Raw genomic sequence first — 22,016 nt, forward strand, 5'->3', positions numbered from 1 at the left:
GGGAATTTGACATTCTGGGTCTTCTGATAAGTACCTTTGTGTCAAAAACTGTTGTCCTAATTAGTTTCTCTGGCAATTTGGATAATTGCACGCATGTAAACGGATGTAGATGCCATGTAAATGTAAATGACTAAATATGTTGTTTGCCATGTTCCTTGTCACACTAGATCAACCTGAGAAAATAACCACTGAACCTCAGAAAGCGATTGAAGGGAACAACGTCAACCTGACCTGTCGGGCAACCCGTTATCTCTACACAGATCTACAGTGGTTGGATTCCAGGAATCAAACAGTCACTTCCAGCGTGTCTAGCCTCCAGTTCAGTCGCTACTCCATTTCCCTTTCTCTCTATTTGCACAATGTGTCTCAAAACAGCACTGCAGGTTACAAGTGCCGAGCCTACAAGCTCAACAAGAAGGCTGAACTCAAGGAGGCTGTACTTATTTTGGATGGTAAGTTAGAGCTATATATGTTTCCACTTTTTCTCTACGAAACAGTGATAGCACCAATAATCCAAACTTTTTTTTTATTTTCCTACAGCCAGGAGAAGACCGTGGCTGAATCAAAATCTGACCAGCCAAGATGTGAACAATACCAGCACCCTGAGGCTGGTTTGTAACGCTTCAGCAGTTCCTCCTCCAAAAATCATGTGGCTGAAAAATGGTGTTCCACTAGAAGAAAATCCAGGTACCACTGAGAAAAGTATCTCATATGTTATGGCTTTCATGAAGAATTTTTTTGTTGTTGTTTTTACAGTTTTTGTGACCGGGTTGACATATTAGAAGAAGATGAATTAAGTGCAGTCTATTGACAAATTAAAGGTTTTATCCAGTTAAAATTGTGTAGTCATTAAACTTGCCTTTGCACTGCCACGAGTTTTCAAAAAACTTCCAAAGTTAAAATTCTGCACTTCTTTTCGGCTGTTTAACTAATAGTTTGTGCGTTTCAGGTATCACACTGGGCGAGGACGGTACCCTGATCATTGAGAGAGTCAAGAAAGATGATGAGGGTCTGTACGAGTGTATAGCCAGCAACACTGAGGGTGTCCTGAAAACAAGCGCTGTGGTTACTGTGTTTGGTGAGTCAGTCATGGAATATTAACAATTAAACATAAAGAAATTTCCAAACAATCTGACCTGCTATGTTTACAGCACTGGATTGTCAGCATAAAATGAAACTTGCAGATCAAAATAAGAGCATTGCTCATCAGGGGAGTCAAGCATTTTCTGCATGCCCTGTCAAAACATCTCTGAGACCCTCTTGGCCTCTTGTTTTCTTGTCATCACTACAAATAGCTCTGGTCAGACTTTAGTGAGAGAACTCTCCCTTGACAGAAAATCTGTGGCTGCGAGGAATGCCAAATGAATTCCTTCTTGAGTTTTATGATCATAGCATTGGCTTGGAGCCATCATGTAGAGGACACAACCCTTGTAAAGTGTTAAGAGGGCCACTAATGAGTTGAAAATGATTGACTGCTACAACCACCAAGGCACTGGAAACACGTAGTAGATAATTGGAGTGGAAGGTCATTAGAAAATGTAAAAAGTGGGCCATCATGCAAGTCATTCCATCCATATCTGTGCACTTTAGAATTAGCTTAATCGGCTGTTCATTCATATATATATATATTATTATATATATATATATATATATATTAATATATATATATATATATATATATATATTATATATATATATATATAATATAATATATAATATTTATTTATTCTTTTATTTATTTTATATTTTCACGCTACAAGATACATGTGATGCAATGCCATGATTGTTTAGTCAAGGTCGGCTTGAAATAAGAGCCGGAAAAATTTTGTGTAGATTTGAGAGACGTGAGTCTGTAGTGTGGACATGGATGGTTAGCAAAGCCGTGTTTAGATGAAAACACTACAGGAAAAAAGTGTGGTATGCATTCTCCAAGCAAACCACCAATGCTAAGCGTGTTTCCACTTCCTTTTTATATACAATCCCTGAAAGAGAAGTTGGGAAGAAACAAATAAACAAGAGTGAAAGAGGTTGAGATGATATAAAGGTTTTATTCAAAAGCCGTAGTCTTTATTTGGTAATTTGTTACAGATTGTTTCTTTTTGGTCATAAATCACCAGACCCTGCCAATATAATATGACGCATGTGAGATCACAAGAAGGCCACAGTTTCACTTTTGCAAAAGAGGTCTGGTATTTGACAACAATTCTTCTCTTTCCAGGTGATGAGGCGAAGCCAAATATTGAGGTCATAATTTTGGTGTGTACTGGAGCTGCAGCAACGTTCCTCTGGATCATGCTTATTCTTTTCATTCGCAAGCTAAGGAAGGTAAAGGACTACATTATGCTTTTTCTTACAAGCGGAGTGAATCACTCCACAAAATCAGGGGAGTGGCATTGCACTTGTGGTATTTTACACTTCCTCCTTTGTGTTCTTGAAGGCAGCTATTTTGGAAATGAATGACTCACGTGTGTTGTAAATGCTTTTTAAGTGAATTATCCTTTTAGCTGGTATTGAAGATTTTTCTTTGTCATGATCGTTGGGAAATAGTAACCTTTTAGCTTAGATAAAAGAAATAATTAGAACATATTGTACTTGACTAAAGAAAAAAGACTAGAGGAAGAATTTGTATTATTTACTACTTATTTGCCACTTAAAATAACCTAAAACATAATGTTAATGATAACATTAATTTTTCAGCAACCAGCACATTATAAAATGGGTCCATCGATCATCATTGATCCCGATGAGTATCCACTCGAGGAGCAGAATGATTTTCTTCAGTATGATGGCAGCAAGTGGGAGTTTCCTCGTGATCGCCTACAACTAGGTGAGTAATCCTTAGTGTCATCAGTGTTTTGAAAGAAGTTTCATCATTAAATATGCACCATCTGGACACTTCATTAGGTATAACTTGCTAGTGCTAGGTTGGACCCCTTTCCTGTCCATACATGCCTTTATTCTTTGGTTCATATTGACATTTTGGCATCACACAGTTGCTGCAGATTTGTCGGATACTCTAGTGGCACTGTTGTAATCAGCTCAGTGGGCCTGAGATCTGGTGACGGTGGTCTGACTATTCCCATCTGATCTCCGACATCAACAAGACATTTTCTCCCAGAGAACTGCTGCTCACTGGATATTTTCTATTTGTCAGACTATTCTCCATAAACCCTAAAGATAAAATCCCAATAAATCAGCAGTTTCTGAAATATCCATCTGAGACCAACAACCACGCCACATTGAGAATTGCTTAAATCCCCTTTCTTCCTCATTCTGTTGCAGAGTTATGAACTTCAGCCGGTCATCTTGACCATGTCTAGATGCCTAAATGCACTGAGTTGCTGCCACGTGATTGACTGATTAGATACTTGTATTAACAAGTAATTAAATTTGTACCTAACAAAGAGTCCAGTAAGTGTAGATACAGCAGATCATAACAAAGCAGCAAATTTACACATAGCCCGTCACCTCAGGATTTTTGAATATGTTGTTTTGCTTTCTGGAAGTTTTATGTATGCAGGTTCGGGGCCAAACTGGAAATCTTCCACAGTCTACTCATCAAAATGACATTTAAACAAAGACAGAACATCAGTATTAAGTCTCAGTTAAACATCACTGTTTGTGTAACATCTTGCCTTTAAGATTTTAGATTGGATTTTAATGATGACAAAAATGTATATAAAGGTTATCAGTTAGTATTAAATCATAGACAGAGCTACATAAGGTACAATGAATAGGTGTAACCCCTCTCTGCAGCTGGTATGTAGGGTTATCAGTGAACTTGGCTATCATCCGGTCTCAAGTGAACCACAAATCCTCACAGAAAAACTGTCAGAGCTTCAGCAGGTTGCTTTAATTATAGAGCCTGACAGAAAGTTCTAATGCCTTTCCACTTATCAAAAACCTTCTTCCTTTGCCAGGCAAAACACTCGGCCATGGAGCTTTTGGAAAAGTGGTCGAGGCTTCTGCTTTTGGGATCGACAAGCTCTCAACCTGCAAGACTGTTGCAGTCAAAATGCTGAAAGGTAGGATGTCCAAAAACTTCACTGACCTTTTATGTTGTGCACATTCTTACATAATTTGGCCAATCTACCAATAGTGGTGCAATGGTCATAGTACTTGCACAGGCCGGCAGTAAAGTCATCGTTTAATGTGCAGCAGATGAATGTTGAATATCTGCCACTTCTGCATAAGATTTATTTCACATGCATTACACAGACTCATAAACTACATCACCATACACAGAGTTAATGTTTGCATGGTGTTATAGCTCAAAGCAAAAAAACATCCAATGCCGGTTTCTTGCAAAGTGCATGTATAGTAAAACCTCTCACGCTGACGGGAATTGGATTTGATCAGAAGTGTCCAAGTTATTCATGTGAATTTTTTTTTAAAGTATAAGAGACAAGCCCAACATGAGCAACAAAAATATGCTCATGTGTTTATTTGACACATTTTAGAGAGTCAAACATTTGGAAATCCTCCTGTGTTCAGTCTTTATTTGAAGCATTTACAATCTCATTCCGACATCTTTCCAAATGTTCACTGTAAATATTCAAAATGAAAACAGGAAGCTAAACAATTTTGGCTGTTATTGCAAAGCTATTTCATTCACCGCAGCGAATGCATGAATGGCACATGTAATTCCCTAAAATTCTTTCTTTTTGGCAACGCTTTAGAAGCAATTTGCAGACCTATCAGTGAGTAGAGATTTGGGGAAGATGTGTTTGCAAGAAGGAAAAAATAGGACCACTGGGTAGATGTTTTGCTCTTTCTTATCATTAATCACTACTCTTCATAAATCACAGGTTCACTGAAAGGAACTAATGCTCTGGCTGTTGTTAGTCATAGGTCAAAGTTAATGGAAAGCAGCAGGTTTTCTCAGATTGGCCATGATTTAGTCAGAGACTCTGGCGGCTTTGGTTTTGTGGTTGGTCATTGGAAAAAAAAGCATGGTCTAAATCTCGATTCTCATAATTCAATGTAAGCTCATATCACTGAATAAACTTCTCAAACTCAGGAGTGTAATGTGAACACTTCCCCTCTTATCTCTGTAATTATTTTGGTATTTATCTTTCAAGATGTCGTCCAACAAAAGCTGTTTGGGCCTAAAAAACCCTCCACATAGCTTTCTCTCTTGTTTCAATACTTAAATTGAATTAAATTAAATTGCTCCTGTAATCCCAGTTTTTTTAGCCTTTTCCCCATAGTAAAAAACTGTGAACATAAACTTTCTGCTTGCAATGTATTGTGCAAAACAATGCAGTTAATAAAAATCTAAGTAATATTTCTGTATACCACATTAGATTTTAGAGTAGTCTTAGGTCTCAGAAATTAAAAAGTAAAATAGATTTCACTGTTAATATATAAATACAGATAATAAGTTGAATGCACTTAAAAAAAACTCTCCACTCTCTGTTTTAGTTAAAAAACATGTGTATGCTTACTTGTTTTTCACATGAATTTAGTCAAGCTGGAAGTTTCTAAAATTAAAAGGCTTACGAGACCATTTACTTTGGATGTTGAAGCACCAGCTGATGTTTACACTCGTTACAGGAGGCGCTACATCAAACGAGCGAAAGGCTCTGATGTCAGAGTTAAAGATCCTGATCCACATTGGCCATCACCTCAATGTGGTTAACCTGCTGGGAGCCTGCACGAAACCTGGCGGTGAGCATTATTACTGGGATTATAAAATATATAGAAGCATTGTCTTTTTAAAGGATACTAAAATACTGCCAGCTTCGTTAGGTTTAGGATTAAGTTGGCATCTGTTTTTGACCCTTGTTTTTATTCCCGTAAATAATAATCAGAGGAATGATTCCATCTTTAACAGGACCGTTGATGATGATAGTGGAGTTCTGCAAATATGGAAATTTGTCCAACTATTTGAGGGGCAAGAGAGACGACTTTCTCGTCTACAAAGTGAGTCTCCATCTGTACAGTATCGTCAATTTTGCACAGAGAGTAACTGTTTTTGCAACACTCTTGGAATGTCTCCTATTTTGTAAAGATAAATTCATTGTACCTTAATGCAGTGTGATTATATCCCACAAAAATCTGATGCGTGTAAAACGTATAATTGAATTTCCTATTTATAATGAAACCTGTGTGTCGATCAGAGCCCGGATGGTAAGGTGGTTTCATCCGGATTGGGCTGCGAACTCAGCGAGCTGATGAAGCGCCGCTTGGAGAGCGTGGCCAGCACCGGAAGCTCCGCGAGCTCTGGTTTTATCGAAGATAAGAGCTACTGTGACTCAGAGGAAGAGGAAGAAGGTAAAAGCCAAGCACGTCTTGCTTCCCTTCAACCCCCGCACTCCTCTCTCCTCCCCACTTGTCCCTCCTGCTGTCCCCCTTCTTCTCCCCCTCCTCCTCTCACCTCTGCTCCACCCCTTCTGCCCAGGAATGAAAGCTCCCATCAGATTGTTTTTCAGTCTGAGTCTGATGGGACATTTCCTCCTCCTGTTCAGCAGTACAATCAGTGCAGCAGGAGCGACTGTCACCCCACTGAGTCTGGGGAGGCGTCTGTTTATTTCCTCTCCTGACCCCGACTATTGCACAGCTCTCTGCCTTGAGCTCGGCACGTCAGCCTTGTTGTTTCTAATGTGTTATTTTGGGTTTGATTAGCTGTTTACTCAGGTGGAAGTGGAAGAGCTCCTTGTGAGTTCCTCTTGCAGCATGCTGCGTCCATAACTACACGTTTCACCTGACATCTGAAAAATAGGAGGGCGTGTAATATTTTTTTCTATCACTCATCTATAAAGAATGCTTCAAAGACAGAGTGTGGAGGAGACATGTATGTGTCAGGATGGATTCTTAAGATGGCGTGTTGTAGTCCAGGGCCTTTGCAGTTTCTCCCTTGAGAGACGTCAGCGCTTCATCTTATCTGATTTATTTGACAGGTGTGGAGGGCTGCTGATAACATTTCAAAACACTAAGCAGAGGAATAGGATTGTCTTAAAGTTAAAGGCCAGAATGAATAATCACTCTGACTGGGACTTGTTGTTTTCTTTCACAGAACCTGAGGATTTATATAAGAGAGTTCTGACACTGGAAGATTTAATTTGCTACAGTTTCCAAGTTGCAAAAGGCATGGAGTTCTTGGCTTCACGAAAGGTATTTTCTCCCTCACAACAGAAGTCAATGCATTTCATTGTTAACTTAACGGTTTTATTTTTAAGCGTGCCCACTGATGTTTAAAGGATGTACGTGTAGAACTCGTTTATTTTTCAGCTCATTCATAGTTTTGGAGAACAGGATGACACTGATTAGAGAATGAAGCCATTGTTATAAATAATCTACAGAAGGAGTCTGTATATAGAAAAAAAGAATTTCCTATTGTAATATCACTGATGGCTTGACCATATGTTTCCCCAAATGCAGCGTAGCAGTGAATTCAAACTTGCAGTGTGCAGAAAACACAGTTTTGCAGTAAAAATCTCACTACGTTTTTTGCCGTTTTTTTAATAGTGCATTCATCGTGATCTGGCTGCACGTAATATCCTGCTTTCTGAGAATAATGTTGTGAAGATCTGTGATTTTGGACTCGCAAGGGATGTCTACAAGGACCCAGATTACGTGCGCAAAGGAGATGTAAGTTTATTAGGTTATTAGTATCATTATTAGACCACACCAAAACAGTGAACTACTGCTACTACTGAGAACTACTGAGAAACAAGAAGACTTGATACATTTAGGAGTTGTTTGAAATGTGTGTTTATACTCCCTAGTTTTCCCAGTGATGTAATAGTGTGGTGTAATCAGTGTTCACATTAATTTTGAAGATATCCACAGATGATAGAAGGTAGTATATGATCTCTTTTCTAAATACTTGTGCACAGGCTAGACTGCCGCTTAAGTGGATGGCACCTGAGGCCATTTTTGACAAGATCTACACAACTCAGAGTGATGTTTGGTCCTTCGGTGTTCTCATGTGGGAGATCTTCTCTCTGGGTAAGGGTCACGAGTCTCTTACACAGACATGATAGCTGTTTTACAGTACAAGAAAACCAAACCCAAAGCTTCTTTGTGGGAGAGACTGTTACAAATGATTATTTTTAAACTCAAAATGAAACTGTGAAGAGGAATTTGTATTTTGACGACTTGCAAATAACAGATCACAGTTGGTGGTTCTGAGTAACGCGTGAGTTGCATAAAACTTCTCTCGGGAAACATGAGTCACCAGAGATTCTTAAAGTCAACCTATTATATTAAACATGGCCAGAGTTTAAAATTATAAAGTCATATGTACATTTAACCCCTGTAAACCTAAATCTTGGGCTTCAGACTGCTCTAAATGCTCAGTTTCAGATAAAAGTTGATTTACAGGGATGTTGGCCTTGAAGAAAGTAGAGCTTAAAAAAACATGTTGGAGATAGTGGATGAACTGAGTGACTGCACCTAGGCGCCGGCATAGGATAAGTAAAGATTTTCTTGAACTCTGAATCCTGCAAAGTTACCCGAGTGCAGTCCAAGAGCAAAAGTATTTAGACAGAATTAGTACAAAAGGTCAACTTTAGGCAAAAAATCCACAAACAAGGTAAAATGGATTTGACTGGATGCCAGACAGGAGTTAAATAGGCCTGACAACGAGTGTCTTGATGGGTTAGATTTTAAGCAAGAGGTGCAACCTAACCTAAGGCCTAATTGATATGTACTCAAAATGTATTTTATTTAGTCAAAACCAAAAAGATATTTATTGGTCACTAGCAAAAACATTTCAAAGGCAAACACAACGAAGATAAATATCAGGAACAAGTTGAATTCAGCATTTAAACAGTATTGAAGTGTTGGCAGTATTTATAGCTGTATGTCATTGTTTGCAACATTTTATGAAACTTATAGCTAAAAAAAATAGATTTAAAAGGCTATTAAAAGGCTGAGTTATTATTTGTATTTCACATTTACACTTTATGTATTTAATTTAGTCTCGTAATCCTCACATATTCAGGGCTGGCAGGCCAATAAAGCATTCGCCTCTGTTATAAGTCAAAACTGTATATGAGCAGTCCTGCACATACACATGGATGGATGGACATTTAGCATGATGTTCATCTTGATAATGGACTTGATTAGTGCCCCTAGCTTTTACAGCCTCACCAGATGTCCTGGGTAATAGCTGTCTTATTCCACTGTGTAATTGTGCCTTTGGGACAAAGGCGCCTGGACTTGCATTGCCAGCCTGGACTTGCATTACAGTTTTCCTGGCACTCATGCAAAAAACAATCAGGGCCTGTGAATATTATCACAGGCATGGGACATTAAAACAAGTGAGCGCCCCTTATTCAAGCAGTCTGTTTCAACCCAGCTGGCAACATAAACTCACAGTAACCAAGCAGCCAGATCAGTGTAAAAGTGTGCCCCTGCTGTGAGACCACTCCAGCCTTTAAGGCAGCGTTGTGCGTTGGTCCGTGATTGTATGAGAAACCTAGTGCTAGGTGTATATTTGTATCTTTTCAGTGGAAAGCATGCCGATGTCACAATGACACAGTTTTCTTCCCTTTATTTATTTTTGTCTTTCTTACTCTTCCTCTCTCACCACCTTATCGCCACACTTTCCATTAAAGAAACAATTGCACATCTGGGTAGTGTTAGCTGAGCCTTACAAAAATAAATCAAGAAACAGGGACACAAAATGAGTAACAACAAAAGAAAGTCAGAGAAATAGATCTTTGTAATAGTGCAACTTGATGTCTGGGGGTTAAATTTGACAAATTGGAGCTCTACAGTATACTCTCTGTTATTTTATGAACCAAAAGTTTGTCAGTTCAGTTTTCTGAGTTCATGTATCCAGATTGTTAGTACAGTATTGATGCCAAACAATGTACTACAGGGTGCGCCATTTATACGGATACACTGTAATAACATGGGAATGGTTGGTGATATTAAAGTCCTGTTTGTGGCACATTAGTATATGTGAGGGGGCAAACTCCTCAAGATGGGTGGTGACCATAGTGGCCATTTAGAAGTCGGCCATCTTGGATACAACTTTTGTTTTTTCAATAGGAAGAGGGCCATGTGACACATCAAACTTATTGGTAATGTCACAAGAAAAACAATGCTGTGCTTGGTGTATAAAAATCTACAGAATAAAGTTATGTTGAAACCAAGCACACCATTGTTTTGGTGTATCCATATAAATGGCCCGCCCTGTAGATTAGACCGATAAATGCTGATTAAAATTTTAAAGAATATAAAAATACCAAAGTATACTTTTTTTCGTAATAAAACCAACTAAATATAACTTAGAAGGCAAGAGCAGTTTACAGTATGATATAATGAAATGGGTATTTTATTACAAACTTTGCACATTAACGATACGTATTACACATGAATCAAATGTGAAATTCCTTCTATTTTACTTTGTAAATACTATAACAAAAATCCAATCATGTACACTAAAAATATTTAGGTTAAAATTGTGCCATATGCATTAAAATTACATAGTGGATTAGTGCATCCATTTAAGTCCACGTTCAGGTTCTTGCTTTGTTTACGCACAAACCCACACGTCAGGAAACACTGAATGGACATGAGCCGCATCTAGAAATATGATCCGTGTGAACGGTGACAGCTGGAGCTGACGTTGGGTATTTTACTTTCTGTGCAAAGCCGAATCTGTCGCTCTGTGTAAATCTGGGGAGCTGCAAAGATGATTTGTTGTATTATTCACTGGGATTGGAGCAAAGAAAAATATTACTTGATAATTCAGAAAACGGGCATTACTACCCTAAACCAGCAGACTGGGAATCTGATACCCATTAGTATTTCATGCTATGTTTTCATAGTAAACCAAGCATTAGAATTTTATACCCAACATTATAGTTCAAAGGTAAATAAAATGTCCCATTTGGTTGGTGAATGATGCATTAGACAGTTTAACGAGTCTAAAAACATTACGGTTTGGCTGTATATCATTTTTAGCCAGAAGTCATTTATATTTCATTGAAATTGGTTTGAACACAGTTCTTAATACACTATCCAAATCTGAGAGAGATTTTTATGTGACAAAGCAAAGACCAGTAATTTATCTGTTTGGCTTGTGTTCACTTGAGTTATGTTAATATTGTGTCACTGCATATTATTTTTAATGTTTCAGTTAAAATAAGAAGTAGAATAAACTATTTTAGGTTTTCCTTTTCTTTAAATAATAAATGTAGATGTTTCATACTTTAATTAATCCAAAGGGATGATTTTCTCACATATAAAATTCAGATGTAGTTATTTAACTGAACTGTGTTTGCGCCTTTATGTAAATAACAAATAACAAACCACGTTGTCTGTCTGTCAGGTGCCTCCCCATACCCGGGCGTCCAGATCGATGAAGAATTTTGCTGCAAACTCAAAGAGGGAACCAGGATGAGAGCGCCAGAATATGCTTCCTCTGAAATGTAAGAATTCAGGGTATCATCTTTCTTTAAAAACAAAAGAGGAGGTGTTTCTACCAAATGGGATGAAACGGTGAAGAAGGCAGTGTTCCTAAGAAATAACTTGAACTAAAGTGCTGAATATTGGTCTTATCCTGTAGGTCTGATTGGAAAAATCCAAGACTGATTTCATGAAACAAAAATACACCATATAGTTTGAAGGTGTGTTTATGTCTCAGGCAGTAACCTCCACATCACCGGCCATATGTTCTCCTTTCAAAGAAAATAAGCCCTGTCATATCAGTCTGCAGCTAAGAGGAGGTCTTGTTTCCTTCTCCCTCTTTGCACTGCACCAGCAGGTCAGGGGTGCTGGATAAAAATTCTGCTCTCGGAGTTGCAGGAGGAAATATTAGCTGGTGATTCACTACAGCGGCATGCTTGGAGCTGTGAAGCGTTTTCTGACTGACAGCGGTGCAGAGGAAATTTAGCACTTAATTCAAATGCCTACTTTGGAGGCCTGACGAGGAGGGTTTTTTTTAATTCTTTTTAGAAAGGATTGGAGGATTCAGATAGACATAAATATGTGCAGGAGAACACAGAGCCCCCTCTTTGGTGTCAGTTCTGTCAGTTCGTAAAGCAGCAAGTGAAACTTTTTTTTGTGATACGCCTCGTGTAGTTGCTCTGCAACTGATCCGAACCCTGCAGAGCTCTGCAGCTCTCGCTGAACACGTGTTCATATGTTGTGTCTGGATTTCATTTAACACGCCTCACTTACTTAAAATTCACAAGTTGCATTTGTTTTGAAAGAATAATGCTGCACGTCCGCTTAGTAATGATATGCTATCAAAAGCTTCAGAATGTTGCCAAGTAAAGGTAACTGGATTAATCTATCAGCTCTGCCTGGCTATGATTGGAAACGATTCACTCAATCTAATCCAGACCGTAGATTTCAGTTAGGGCACATGATCTGTAGATGCAGACCTACTGGTGCCAAAAATCCCTCTTATTTTCCATCTCAGTTCAGTTAGCTCATTGTCTAAAATACTGTAGGGTTGCCAAATTACATATTTTGCATTTTTATGGCTGTGGGGCCTGCATGTAATTTAAAGTTAAGATAAAAAAAACCCCCCAGTTAATATCACTTTAAATGGGATGCACAGGAATTCATGCAGAGTCATTGGGGTGAATTATGGTGATCCCCGTGAGATTTTTACAGTTGATTTCTAATCCCAGGTTATGACACCTTGACCTTCGTCCCAAACTCAGAATATAAGAATGATTAAAACCACATGAGGTTTCAGGGAGCACCATTTAATTTGTGTTCTCACAGCCCTGATTCATCAGGAATGTTGTCTCCCGCCTGCTAATAAGATCCCTCGTCCTGATGCATTGCGCAAGAATTTACACAGAGTGGGAGCACAATAAATAGGATGCTCATTTCCCATCCTACTGCATTTGCCCAACCGGATGAAGTAGTTCACTTCTTCAGAATCTTTCCCCCTCAGAAACACCAGACTCCCTCAAGACCTCTAAACATGTGGGCCCATGCTATTTATTCTCATTACGGACCAGCCAGGAAATGTGGTTTAAATTGTGCAGTCATACAATGTGTCTACTTCCTCCTCAATGATATGCATGAGGGCTGTGATCATGCTCCCTACATCCTGTCACTGTTAAGAGGGCTAGCACCTGGTAGAGTGCACTCTGTATTAATCAAGGTGGGAATCCCAGTATCTCTGCTTCTTCCAGCCGGTCCAGGATGAGAGGAGATTGGGTTGATATACCAACAGACCAACTGCTTTTCCAACTCCTAAGACCTGAGATTGACTAAATATAATGGCAAAATGTAATAACAATGGCTATGTTTACATAAAACTTAAGATCTCTGGAGGGAATGTGGTAGCTGCTGTAGCTGAAAGCAGAAAAGGGTCTGCCATTGATTGATCCCAATCAGTAGCGTGCTGTGAATATAATTTAAACAGGAGCTGAGGTGCTCTGTTTCAAAATTCCTTCACGAAATGTAGCTGGACATTGCAATGGAAAATCACATTAAAGCTCTGAGTTTTCCTACATGGGCAGAGAGGTTGACAGCTTTTCAGAGACCTGAGCGAGGCTGTGTGTTCTTACTGTTTTTCACACCCAAAACCAGAACAGAGACTGATACAGTCCCAGAGGCTCGAGATTTACTGACAATACAGAAGCGTATGTGTGGCAGTTGGTTTAGAGGTGGACCACATGTGGTTGCTCAGTGAAAAGAGGTTTGTTTATAAGTGGTGAAAGAGACAAAGAACCACGACTCTGGAGGTCGATGTTTTTCTTCCTGAAGGTGCTACATTTTACAATACATCAACCCAAATATACCGAATGTTGTTCTTGGCTTTGACATTAAGTATATCCATCCAGTATTTATCTTTGCTCTTTCCTCACAGATATCAGACCATGCTGGACTGCTGGCAAGGCGAGCCACAGCAGAGGCCGACCTTCACTGAGCTGGTGGAAAGGCTGGGAGACTTGCTTCAGGCCAGTGTGCAACAGGTATGATGGGCAAAACGTAACCAATTAAACACTGCAAATTATAGAGTTCACGTCTCACTGTTTAAACACCAGACTGTTCTGATCTGCCATCAGGCTTGGGCGTGAACTGAAACTGCGAGTTTATGAGGATATACCAGAGATTTATTGAAGTGTTTTTACTGAGAAGTGTGGATATATTTCAAATTTAAATCCCCACATCAGGGAGGATTTCTGACCATGTTGCGGTTTTATACAAGAACAGTTTTACCAATATTAGTTACCAGATTTACAGGATGAGTCACAAGCACTGCTGGTGATTAACAGGGGGGGAAAAAACAAAAGTTGAAGTGTTTTGCTCGCTGTAACTGAGAAGGGAAACAAAAGTCAGCACAAACACTTGGCTCTCCTTGAAATGGCACCATCGGTTGTGTAGAGGAACAACACTTCAAAACACGTGGGAAAAAAACTATGTAATTGTTAGTGTGACACATGATAACATTGTCTGGTGTCAAATGACACAGACTGTTACAAAGCTGAACAGCTCTTTGTTATGACTGGGTCAACAAAGACAAGAACAAGTTGTAATGTTTAGTTTTTTGGGCAAATATTTGACACCGAAATGAGATGAAACACACCTGAGAGTCCAGAAAACCTTTTTACTTGCAGATATTTTGACTTGACAGAACAGTGGCTATGCTTGCATTAACATTGCCTTCACTCTGTTAAAGCACAAGGGGGAAATTAGCATGAGGCTAACGGTCTGTGGCTGATCTACTGACAATGCATAATTTACCAACAAAGACAAAGCCAATTTGTTTGGATAATAACCAGCTTATTACCAAGAGAACACGAAACATTATTTACCAATAGAGCCTGAACTGTATTATTAAAGTTATTGTTACTATTCATTGTGCATAAATATGAAAAAGCAATTTTTTCCACATTTCTATGTGATGTTGCAGCTTTTTAATTAAAATCAGCGCTGTGCACACAAGTATACTGGCAGGTATGTAAGAGATGTGACACATAGAGAAATCAAGTTTTCATTGTGACTTAAAAACCTGAAACACTGCAAAACTGCTCATCCCACTGTAAAAAGTAATTTTACTCAGTTGACACCACACTGCTTTAAATCCCAACAGTAGCTTCATAATGCCAAAAGAAGGCTTTGCACTGCCACAGACCATTAGTAAATCAGGCCAAAAGTGTCCCATTAGAGCGTGATTGGCGCTGAAACTGAAGCAGCTAATTGAAATTTTACACCTGAGTTCCCGTGCTGCTAAAAAGGCTTGGAAGACTAAATTACACTCGCTCTTAATAAAGTCGCTTTCTATGGCTTGCATGCCTGCATGTGTCAAAAAGACTAAAACCAGAGTGGATCCATGCAGACTCTGATGAAGGCAGTCTGCTCGCCTGCCGTGTACGTTAAGTGCACTTGAAGGCTGTTTGTCTTCTTAACCTTACAGCCTACGTTTAAAATTGACGTTTAAAACAAAAGGCCTCATTTTTTGATGGAAGAGTAGCAGCGACAACCTGATGAATGTATATTTAAGAAAGGCGATTGCTTATCAGCTGTCAATGTGGATAGAAAACTGGTTAAAACCTGAACAAAACCGGATCACTTACAGTCATCAGGAACCACAAGGCATCTTTCTTTCACAGAAGTAAACAGGCCTTTTTCCATAATGTACATTACTGCAGACAGATAGCTACAAAGAGGAATTACATTTCACTTCTTTGGAGGACTGTCCACAGATGAGGCCACATATCACATCACATCAAATGAAAACTGTTGCATTACAAATGAGTCTGTGAACGTTACTTTCATGAGAAACAGAACAGAAAGAACAGACTTTCATTACTAAAGCTTGTGTAACAAGAAGCTCGGTCATGAACTCTCCTGCTACTTGTTCCAGCTTCATGAATATGGTTATGGATTTTGGAGCCATGAGCCTGGTTTCTTTGGCAGCTCACCACAACCTATGGAAGTTTGTGTTTGTGCAGAGCGCATAGCATCAATCATAAACCTTCTTGTTTCGTTGATTTAGGAGGGTAAGCACTACATACCCATCAACACAGCCTTGCTGGCAAAGGTGGGAGACCAGACTGTTGCAGTATCGTCAGAGGAGACACGGCCAACCTCCCACCGCGACTCAGGGAGCAACTGGTAAGAAGATGGAGTATTTTTCATGGACTAGTTTTCATGAATCACACTAAAGTACTCACGGACACATGTGCTTTCCTCCCTGCTATGCTACTGACAATACACAAGCACTGGCACTGGTGCTGTAAAGAGTTTAATTGACCCCTACAGGTCTGCAGACTGCAAATTTGCAGGAGTTGCCATGAAATTTTGTGCAGATTTAAATCTACTTTAATCTTGCACATGAAAAATAACATATACTTCACCCTCCACCCAACACTACACCTGCACCAGTATTATTATAATATATCATAAAACAAAAAACTAACACTAAAAATAATCAAATGTAAACAAAATAAGCAAATGCAATCAAGAAGCTGAGCATAATCTAAATTTTAAATGAAAACTTAATAAATCCTAAACTATTAATGTCCTAGTACAGAAATTGGTGGACTAATCCTTTTACTTTTGAGATTTCTCTTTATTTTCTTTCTATTTTTATATGAATTTTTAACTTGAATATGCCCCGCTGTTTCTATTCTCTGAATTATTCAGGTTTAGTAGCAATGCAAATAGATAAATACTCACTTGTACCACATTCATAAGTGATTAAACATCTGATAAAAACTCCACTTTAAAAGTGTGCAAATCATTATCGCCACAGGCAAAAGATGGAAAAGCCACCTGCATCACGATGGAGTTTGTTGGCCGAATGGCGGTGGGGTTTTTATATATCAGAATGTTTTCAGTAAACTACAAATTTCTGAAAACGTTTTAAGAGATATTAAATGTAAAAAAAATACTGCATTCTTTTTTAAATGGCTAGCATCGGGCGACTCCACTGGTTCTATTAAAAAAAAGGCAACTTGCACAGAAGCTTTATTGTGTTTGAATATTGAACACAGTAAACATTTCTTGATGAATTTATGCACTTGACCACTAGTTTCAGTTAGTGTGCAATGTCCCTTAATTTTAATAGTCCAATCCAAACACAGTGATTTGAGCTGAAGCTCTAAAACTGGAAACCAAATCACAGTGGCTTTGTCCCTCTTTCATTTCCAGTCTGTGACAGACATTCAGGGTCTAGAAATGTTGTTGTTCCCCAGAATTCCCGTCTGTCACCCCTGTGAGTTTTAATGTCTTCCATTGAAACTTAGAAGAAACATTAATGCCTCCTTCAGGATTACATGTGATAACTTTCCCTCTCTTATCTACTAATGCAGAACTGTCATCAAGTCAAACTTTATATTTGTCCAATATTCGGTTTTATGAATTACAGCCCCACAGGGCTGCTAGATTGGCTGCAGTCTCTTTTAGTCTTCTTGGCTCAAGTCTGTTGCACTCCCCAGTGAACTTGTTAAGACATTCAAAGGAAATCCATCACCTTGTCCTACGTACATGTAAACCAATCCTCAGACTGTACAGGCAAACAGCGCAGAGTCTGTTTTGCGAAGGAAATACCTCAATCGTTTTTTTAACTGAAAAATATCTAAAACAATTATTGTTCCCATAACGTTCAGACTAAACTCAACCAGGAGAACGTTTAGGTCCAACCTGAGGACAATGAGAGACCCGATTGGCATGTGATAAGAAATACACAGACGTCAGCTCGATGGTCTGCGAGCCTTCAGTGTTGTGGCTCCTGCGAGGTATTTCCTCAGAAACTATAAAGCGAGGCTTCAGGATTTATGTCCACTTAAAATAATATTTGTTGAGCTGTTGGATTTTCTCAAGTCCCCCAAGTGTGTTTTTGGAAGAGGTGCTGAAACGCAGTAATGACAGCTACCCTTTAAGTTAAATTAAGCTGCTGTTTTAGCCTCTGAGCGTTGAAATGCAAAGCAAACAAGGTGTGTTTTCAAAGTACAATGTCATAGATGCACCACATTGTTGATGCAAGTGATTAAGTTCCTCTGGTTTTGTTGCTGAACTTGGCCTTTCAGCTCCAGTGCAATCAAAGGACTCTCTGAACTGAATGTTTAAAGGTGGGTTGGAGTCTTAACCCAAGATTTGTGTTTGTTTTTTGCTTCCAGGAATATTAAGATCCGTCCCGCCAGCGTAAAAACCTTTGATGAGGTTATGATGGAGGACGGAACAAGTGAGAACCACGAGGTAAATTATTAGGCATGAAATGAAACCTGAAACACACAAAATATGCACATCATTCAGTACAACTTATCCTTTATTTGATTTCAGCTCCACATTTGACTGTTACATACAGTGACAGCTAAACCTTAATGATATGTTTCAGATTTTTGACTCATAAATCCTCCTCTTACCTACTTTAGCTACATTTGGTTAGTTATAACAGAGCCAGGTTTCCTGCAGCAGTTAGATGCTATTGCTTTTATTTGCTAACGTTAGCTGGAATTTGTTATAAGTTATAATAATTAAAATGTAAATGCATTAAATTGAGTCACATGTTTTAATTTCTATGTACAGCATTGGTTTTAAGTATTCAATCTCTGCTTGTCGATCAATCTTCATTAGGGTCATTCAGACAGCGGGATGGGCCTTTTGTCTGACAACATGAAGACACTAATGCGCTTTGAGTCGTTGGCAGGCCGACCTCTGAGCATCATGGCTCTGGCGTACGTATGCTGCACCCCTCCTCATGCCCCCGTCAGTGACAGATCAGCACACACAAACACACTGTGAGAGACTCAGAGTACCTGCTTGGAAACCTCCCCGCTGTGCAGGAATGTAGACGCTATAACTGTCTTCGGCCTAAGTTTCTTCAGCCTAAAAAAATAAGTAATTGGCCAGTTTTCCCTTTTGTCTGGAGAACCCATGCGTGAGGAATAGGAGCACAAAGGAAAAGTGGTGGGGAAAAAAGCTTGAAGGTGACAATCTGAAGGACTGACCACAAAAGCAGGCCGACATTTGGCTGTTTTTAAGAGCGAGGACTAAAATCTCTTTGTTTCCAAAGAGTCCTGAATGAGATACCTCCCAGCCTGATTTCAGTTGTGACTCATGGCTGTCTGCTACAATCCAACACCAGGCAACAAATACAAATAATCTCAAAGGAGTGACGTAGACAAACTGCAAAATCCAGCTGATCGTTTGATGATTTAAAGATGTTGTTCTTCTAAACTGCTGCAAAGACCCGGAGACAATATGTTCTCACTTTAGAGTGTATTCTAGGAAAAACATCTGATATTGCCGAGATTTTCTCATGCAGCTCTCTGCCGGCATCTTAAGGTTTACATGTGAAGCTTGGTGACAGGGCTAATTTACAGGGTCACACCTCTGAGCTCAGTAATTACACTTTAAACCTTTTCCTATTATTCTGCTGCTCCCTGCACAGTAGCGACTATTAATACTCCTTCAAAGTCCTGTGGCTTACACTCAAGGGGTTTAAAAGAGCAACAGTGGTAAAGTAAACTGTTCTAGAGCAAATCTTTCCAATCTCTCTTAAGCTCAAGCAAAAAGCAGGCTAAAGTTGTGAAAGCAACATAAAAGCACTTATAAATTATTAAGAGAGACTGTGTAAAAAAACTGAGACACTCTTAGCAGAGTTAATGACACTCTGAAGCCCTGTAACCTGTAATTGATTTAGAGCTTGCCAGACTTCGACAAACACCCACTCAGAGTCTCCTCTAGATTTCAAAACCTGAAGTCGAGGAGTCATTGCAGGCCTGCTTGTCCCATCAGGGCCTCAGCATGGTAGGAAAAATGAGTCCAGGCATCCAGAGAATGACTTTTATTTTAAGGGGAGGACTTCCTTGCTGGGCAACCACTCAATCACTGCCACCTTTGAACTCAGGAGGGTTTTACATGGCTCTCCCCCGCTGTAGTGCTTTGTATGACGGTCCACCTGACACTCACCCAGGCCTCACCATTCCTCCAGCCTCACTTCCCTCTGCTTATGATTGCTGCTGATTATGCAGAGAATGTTGCCTCAGCACAATGTGGTATATTATTAAGAGACACCCCAGCTCATATTCAAGCAACTTTGATTTAAACATGTGAACAGCTGGGAAACAGTCTGCTGATGGCTTTAGCACAGCTTAAAGTGACTTTTATTTCCTTTGGTCCAACTGGACCTCCTCCCTGTACTTGGCACTGCCTAAACAACAACTCTGTACTATTGTTTTCTTTACTTTTGATGTCTAATTTAACAGGTAGTTTATTCATCAGCATAAAATTCCAGTACAGGGTTGTCACTTCCCCCCACTGGGCACTGACCCTTTAGCCCTGAGAGAGGAGGTCCGGGAACCCCTAGCAACACCAAGACAATAAGAGGCAATTACTCATATTGTAGTCAAGCAGAAAAGCTCAAGATGATTGATTGCATCATACGTTTGGTTGATGGTAGCTTCACAGGGGGGATTTTTTTTTTTAAATCTTAATCAAGGAATATCACAAGAGCCTCCTACTGTGAGAGCAATCAAATGAAGTTGTCATGAGGGAAGGCAACCTTGATATTAAGCACAGAGCATTTAAGTGCATAGGCTATTGTGTAGCAATCCCCACGCATGGAAACAAATTACACACCATTTAAACTTGTCTTTAATTTTAAAAAAATGTAATCTTCTTGCTACTTCCCACTTTTCCAAACTTGCCTGATGAGGTGTCCCATTATTCACTGATATGACTATGTTTTCTGTAAAAGGTCATAAATGTTTGTCACCATTTTCCAAAGCCTAAACCAACCTTAGTAATAGGAAATTTACGGAAAATCTGATCTTGTAAATAGGTGATTAAAACTCATATCGTGGTTAAAAATTTGTGGTTTTAAGGAGCGGTCCTCGCCAACAGCGAAGAGAAGATGCTGTTAAGAATACATGCAAGCAAGAAAAGCTTTATTCTTATAGCACATTTTAGTACAGTGCACTGCACAAAGTAAAAGCTACCATGGAGATGTAAGGCACAAAACTGTATAGATAAATGGACACGAGTAAACAAATACAAACAAGTGAAAAAAACATCCGCTTTTTTGGGGCAAACGTTTCCGGCCACGTTCATTTTTTTTCATTCATGTATGAACACAGATAAGAAGAACCACGCCCAATCGTAGAGGTTTAAATTTAATCAGTAACTTTGAGTTGAAAAACATATTTAGAGGTGTAAGCTTATGACGATAAGTATGTGTAACTAACGAGGTATATCTCTGCGTGGCTTCAGGATGAAGGCAGCGAGTAAGAGTAAAGAGTCCATGCTGTGTGACGCAGAGAAGGAGAAGTACCAGCCCATCGTCCCCCCTCTGGACTTCAGTCTGGACGACTCGTCTCTAGACGCCAGCCTCGAGTGTCACAGCCCGCCGCCTGACTATAACACCGTGGTGCGCTACTCCACCCCTCCTGTGTAACCTCCCGTTTTGTCCCTGGAGAATCTGAGAGTGACAACCTCAAGGCCTTTGGCTTTGCCCTCCTCTGTTTTGACTCTTATCTCCGGACCGTTTCTCTAGCAACACTTGAGTGTGAAATACGAAAGGACGCTCATGAATCAGCTTGACCGTGATTTTTTTTTTCTTCCAACTTCAAGGAAGGCTGTTAACTGGTGACTTCTCTCCAGTTTGAAGGCAACATTAAAGCTGCTGGTCCGGTCCACGTTCACTGTAATATGGCAAACAGCTAAAAACAGGCTCAGGTATTTCTTTGATCTACTGTGAAACAAACCGCAATGATTTCACTTTGAACAAGCTACAGCGTTTAGAGATGAAAAAGCCTTAAAAGAAAAGAGAGAGGATTCCTTAGACCTTTCAAATTCAGACCAAAAACCTTTTTTTTTTTTTTTTTAAATATATATATAGGTTAACTTTATTGGAAAAAATAAAAACTGTAATTTGTGAAACTGTTTTTGTAATCCGGCTCCGTTGTCTCATACGAATTTCGTTTTTGCTCAAAACAAAAAGCAGAGAGTGGAGCGCATTAATTATGAACAGTCTCTTTTGAGGTCATGGCTCCTGTGATCTCATCAAATATTCAGCTCAACTAACTCAGGTTGACCAAGAGTGATAGAGAAGAAGGGTACTCTGGATCTCTCTTGGGTTT

General features: G+C 39.4%; 1 protein-coding gene across 1 annotated transcript in view; it reads left to right on the plus strand.

The window, feature by feature from the left end:
- kdrl (kinase insert domain receptor like) overlaps positions 1-21,751 on the plus strand; it is a 41,845-nt gene extending 20,094 nt beyond the window's left edge. The window contains exons 13-30 of the mRNA XM_042221045.1: positions 168-452; positions 541-687; positions 950-1,078; positions 2,219-2,325; positions 2,698-2,827; positions 3,921-4,025; positions 5,557-5,670; positions 5,837-5,925; positions 6,123-6,276; positions 7,019-7,116; positions 7,471-7,593; positions 7,842-7,953; positions 11,291-11,390; positions 13,796-13,901; positions 15,929-16,047; positions 18,054-18,132; positions 18,511-18,611; positions 21,148-21,751. Of these exons, the coding sequence (XP_042076979.1) occupies positions 168-452; positions 541-687; positions 950-1,078; positions 2,219-2,325; positions 2,698-2,827; positions 3,921-4,025; positions 5,557-5,670; positions 5,837-5,925; positions 6,123-6,276; positions 7,019-7,116; positions 7,471-7,593; positions 7,842-7,953; positions 11,291-11,390; positions 13,796-13,901; positions 15,929-16,047; positions 18,054-18,132; positions 18,511-18,611; positions 21,148-21,331 (2,282 nt within the window). The 3' untranslated portion in view covers positions 21,332-21,751. The remainder of the gene's footprint in view (positions 1-167; positions 453-540; positions 688-949; positions 1,079-2,218; positions 2,326-2,697; positions 2,828-3,920; positions 4,026-5,556; positions 5,671-5,836; positions 5,926-6,122; positions 6,277-7,018; positions 7,117-7,470; positions 7,594-7,841; positions 7,954-11,290; positions 11,391-13,795; positions 13,902-15,928; positions 16,048-18,053; positions 18,133-18,510; positions 18,612-21,147) is intronic.
- Positions 21,752-22,016: the final 265 nt, after the last annotated feature.

Source organism: Haplochromis burtoni, unplaced genomic scaffold (genome assembly GCF_018398535.1).
Source record: "Haplochromis burtoni strain Fernald_Lab_line unplaced genomic scaffold, NCSU_Asbu1 Contig_4, whole genome shotgun sequence".
NCBI lineage: Eukaryota > Metazoa > Chordata > Actinopteri > Cichliformes > Cichlidae > Haplochromis > Haplochromis burtoni.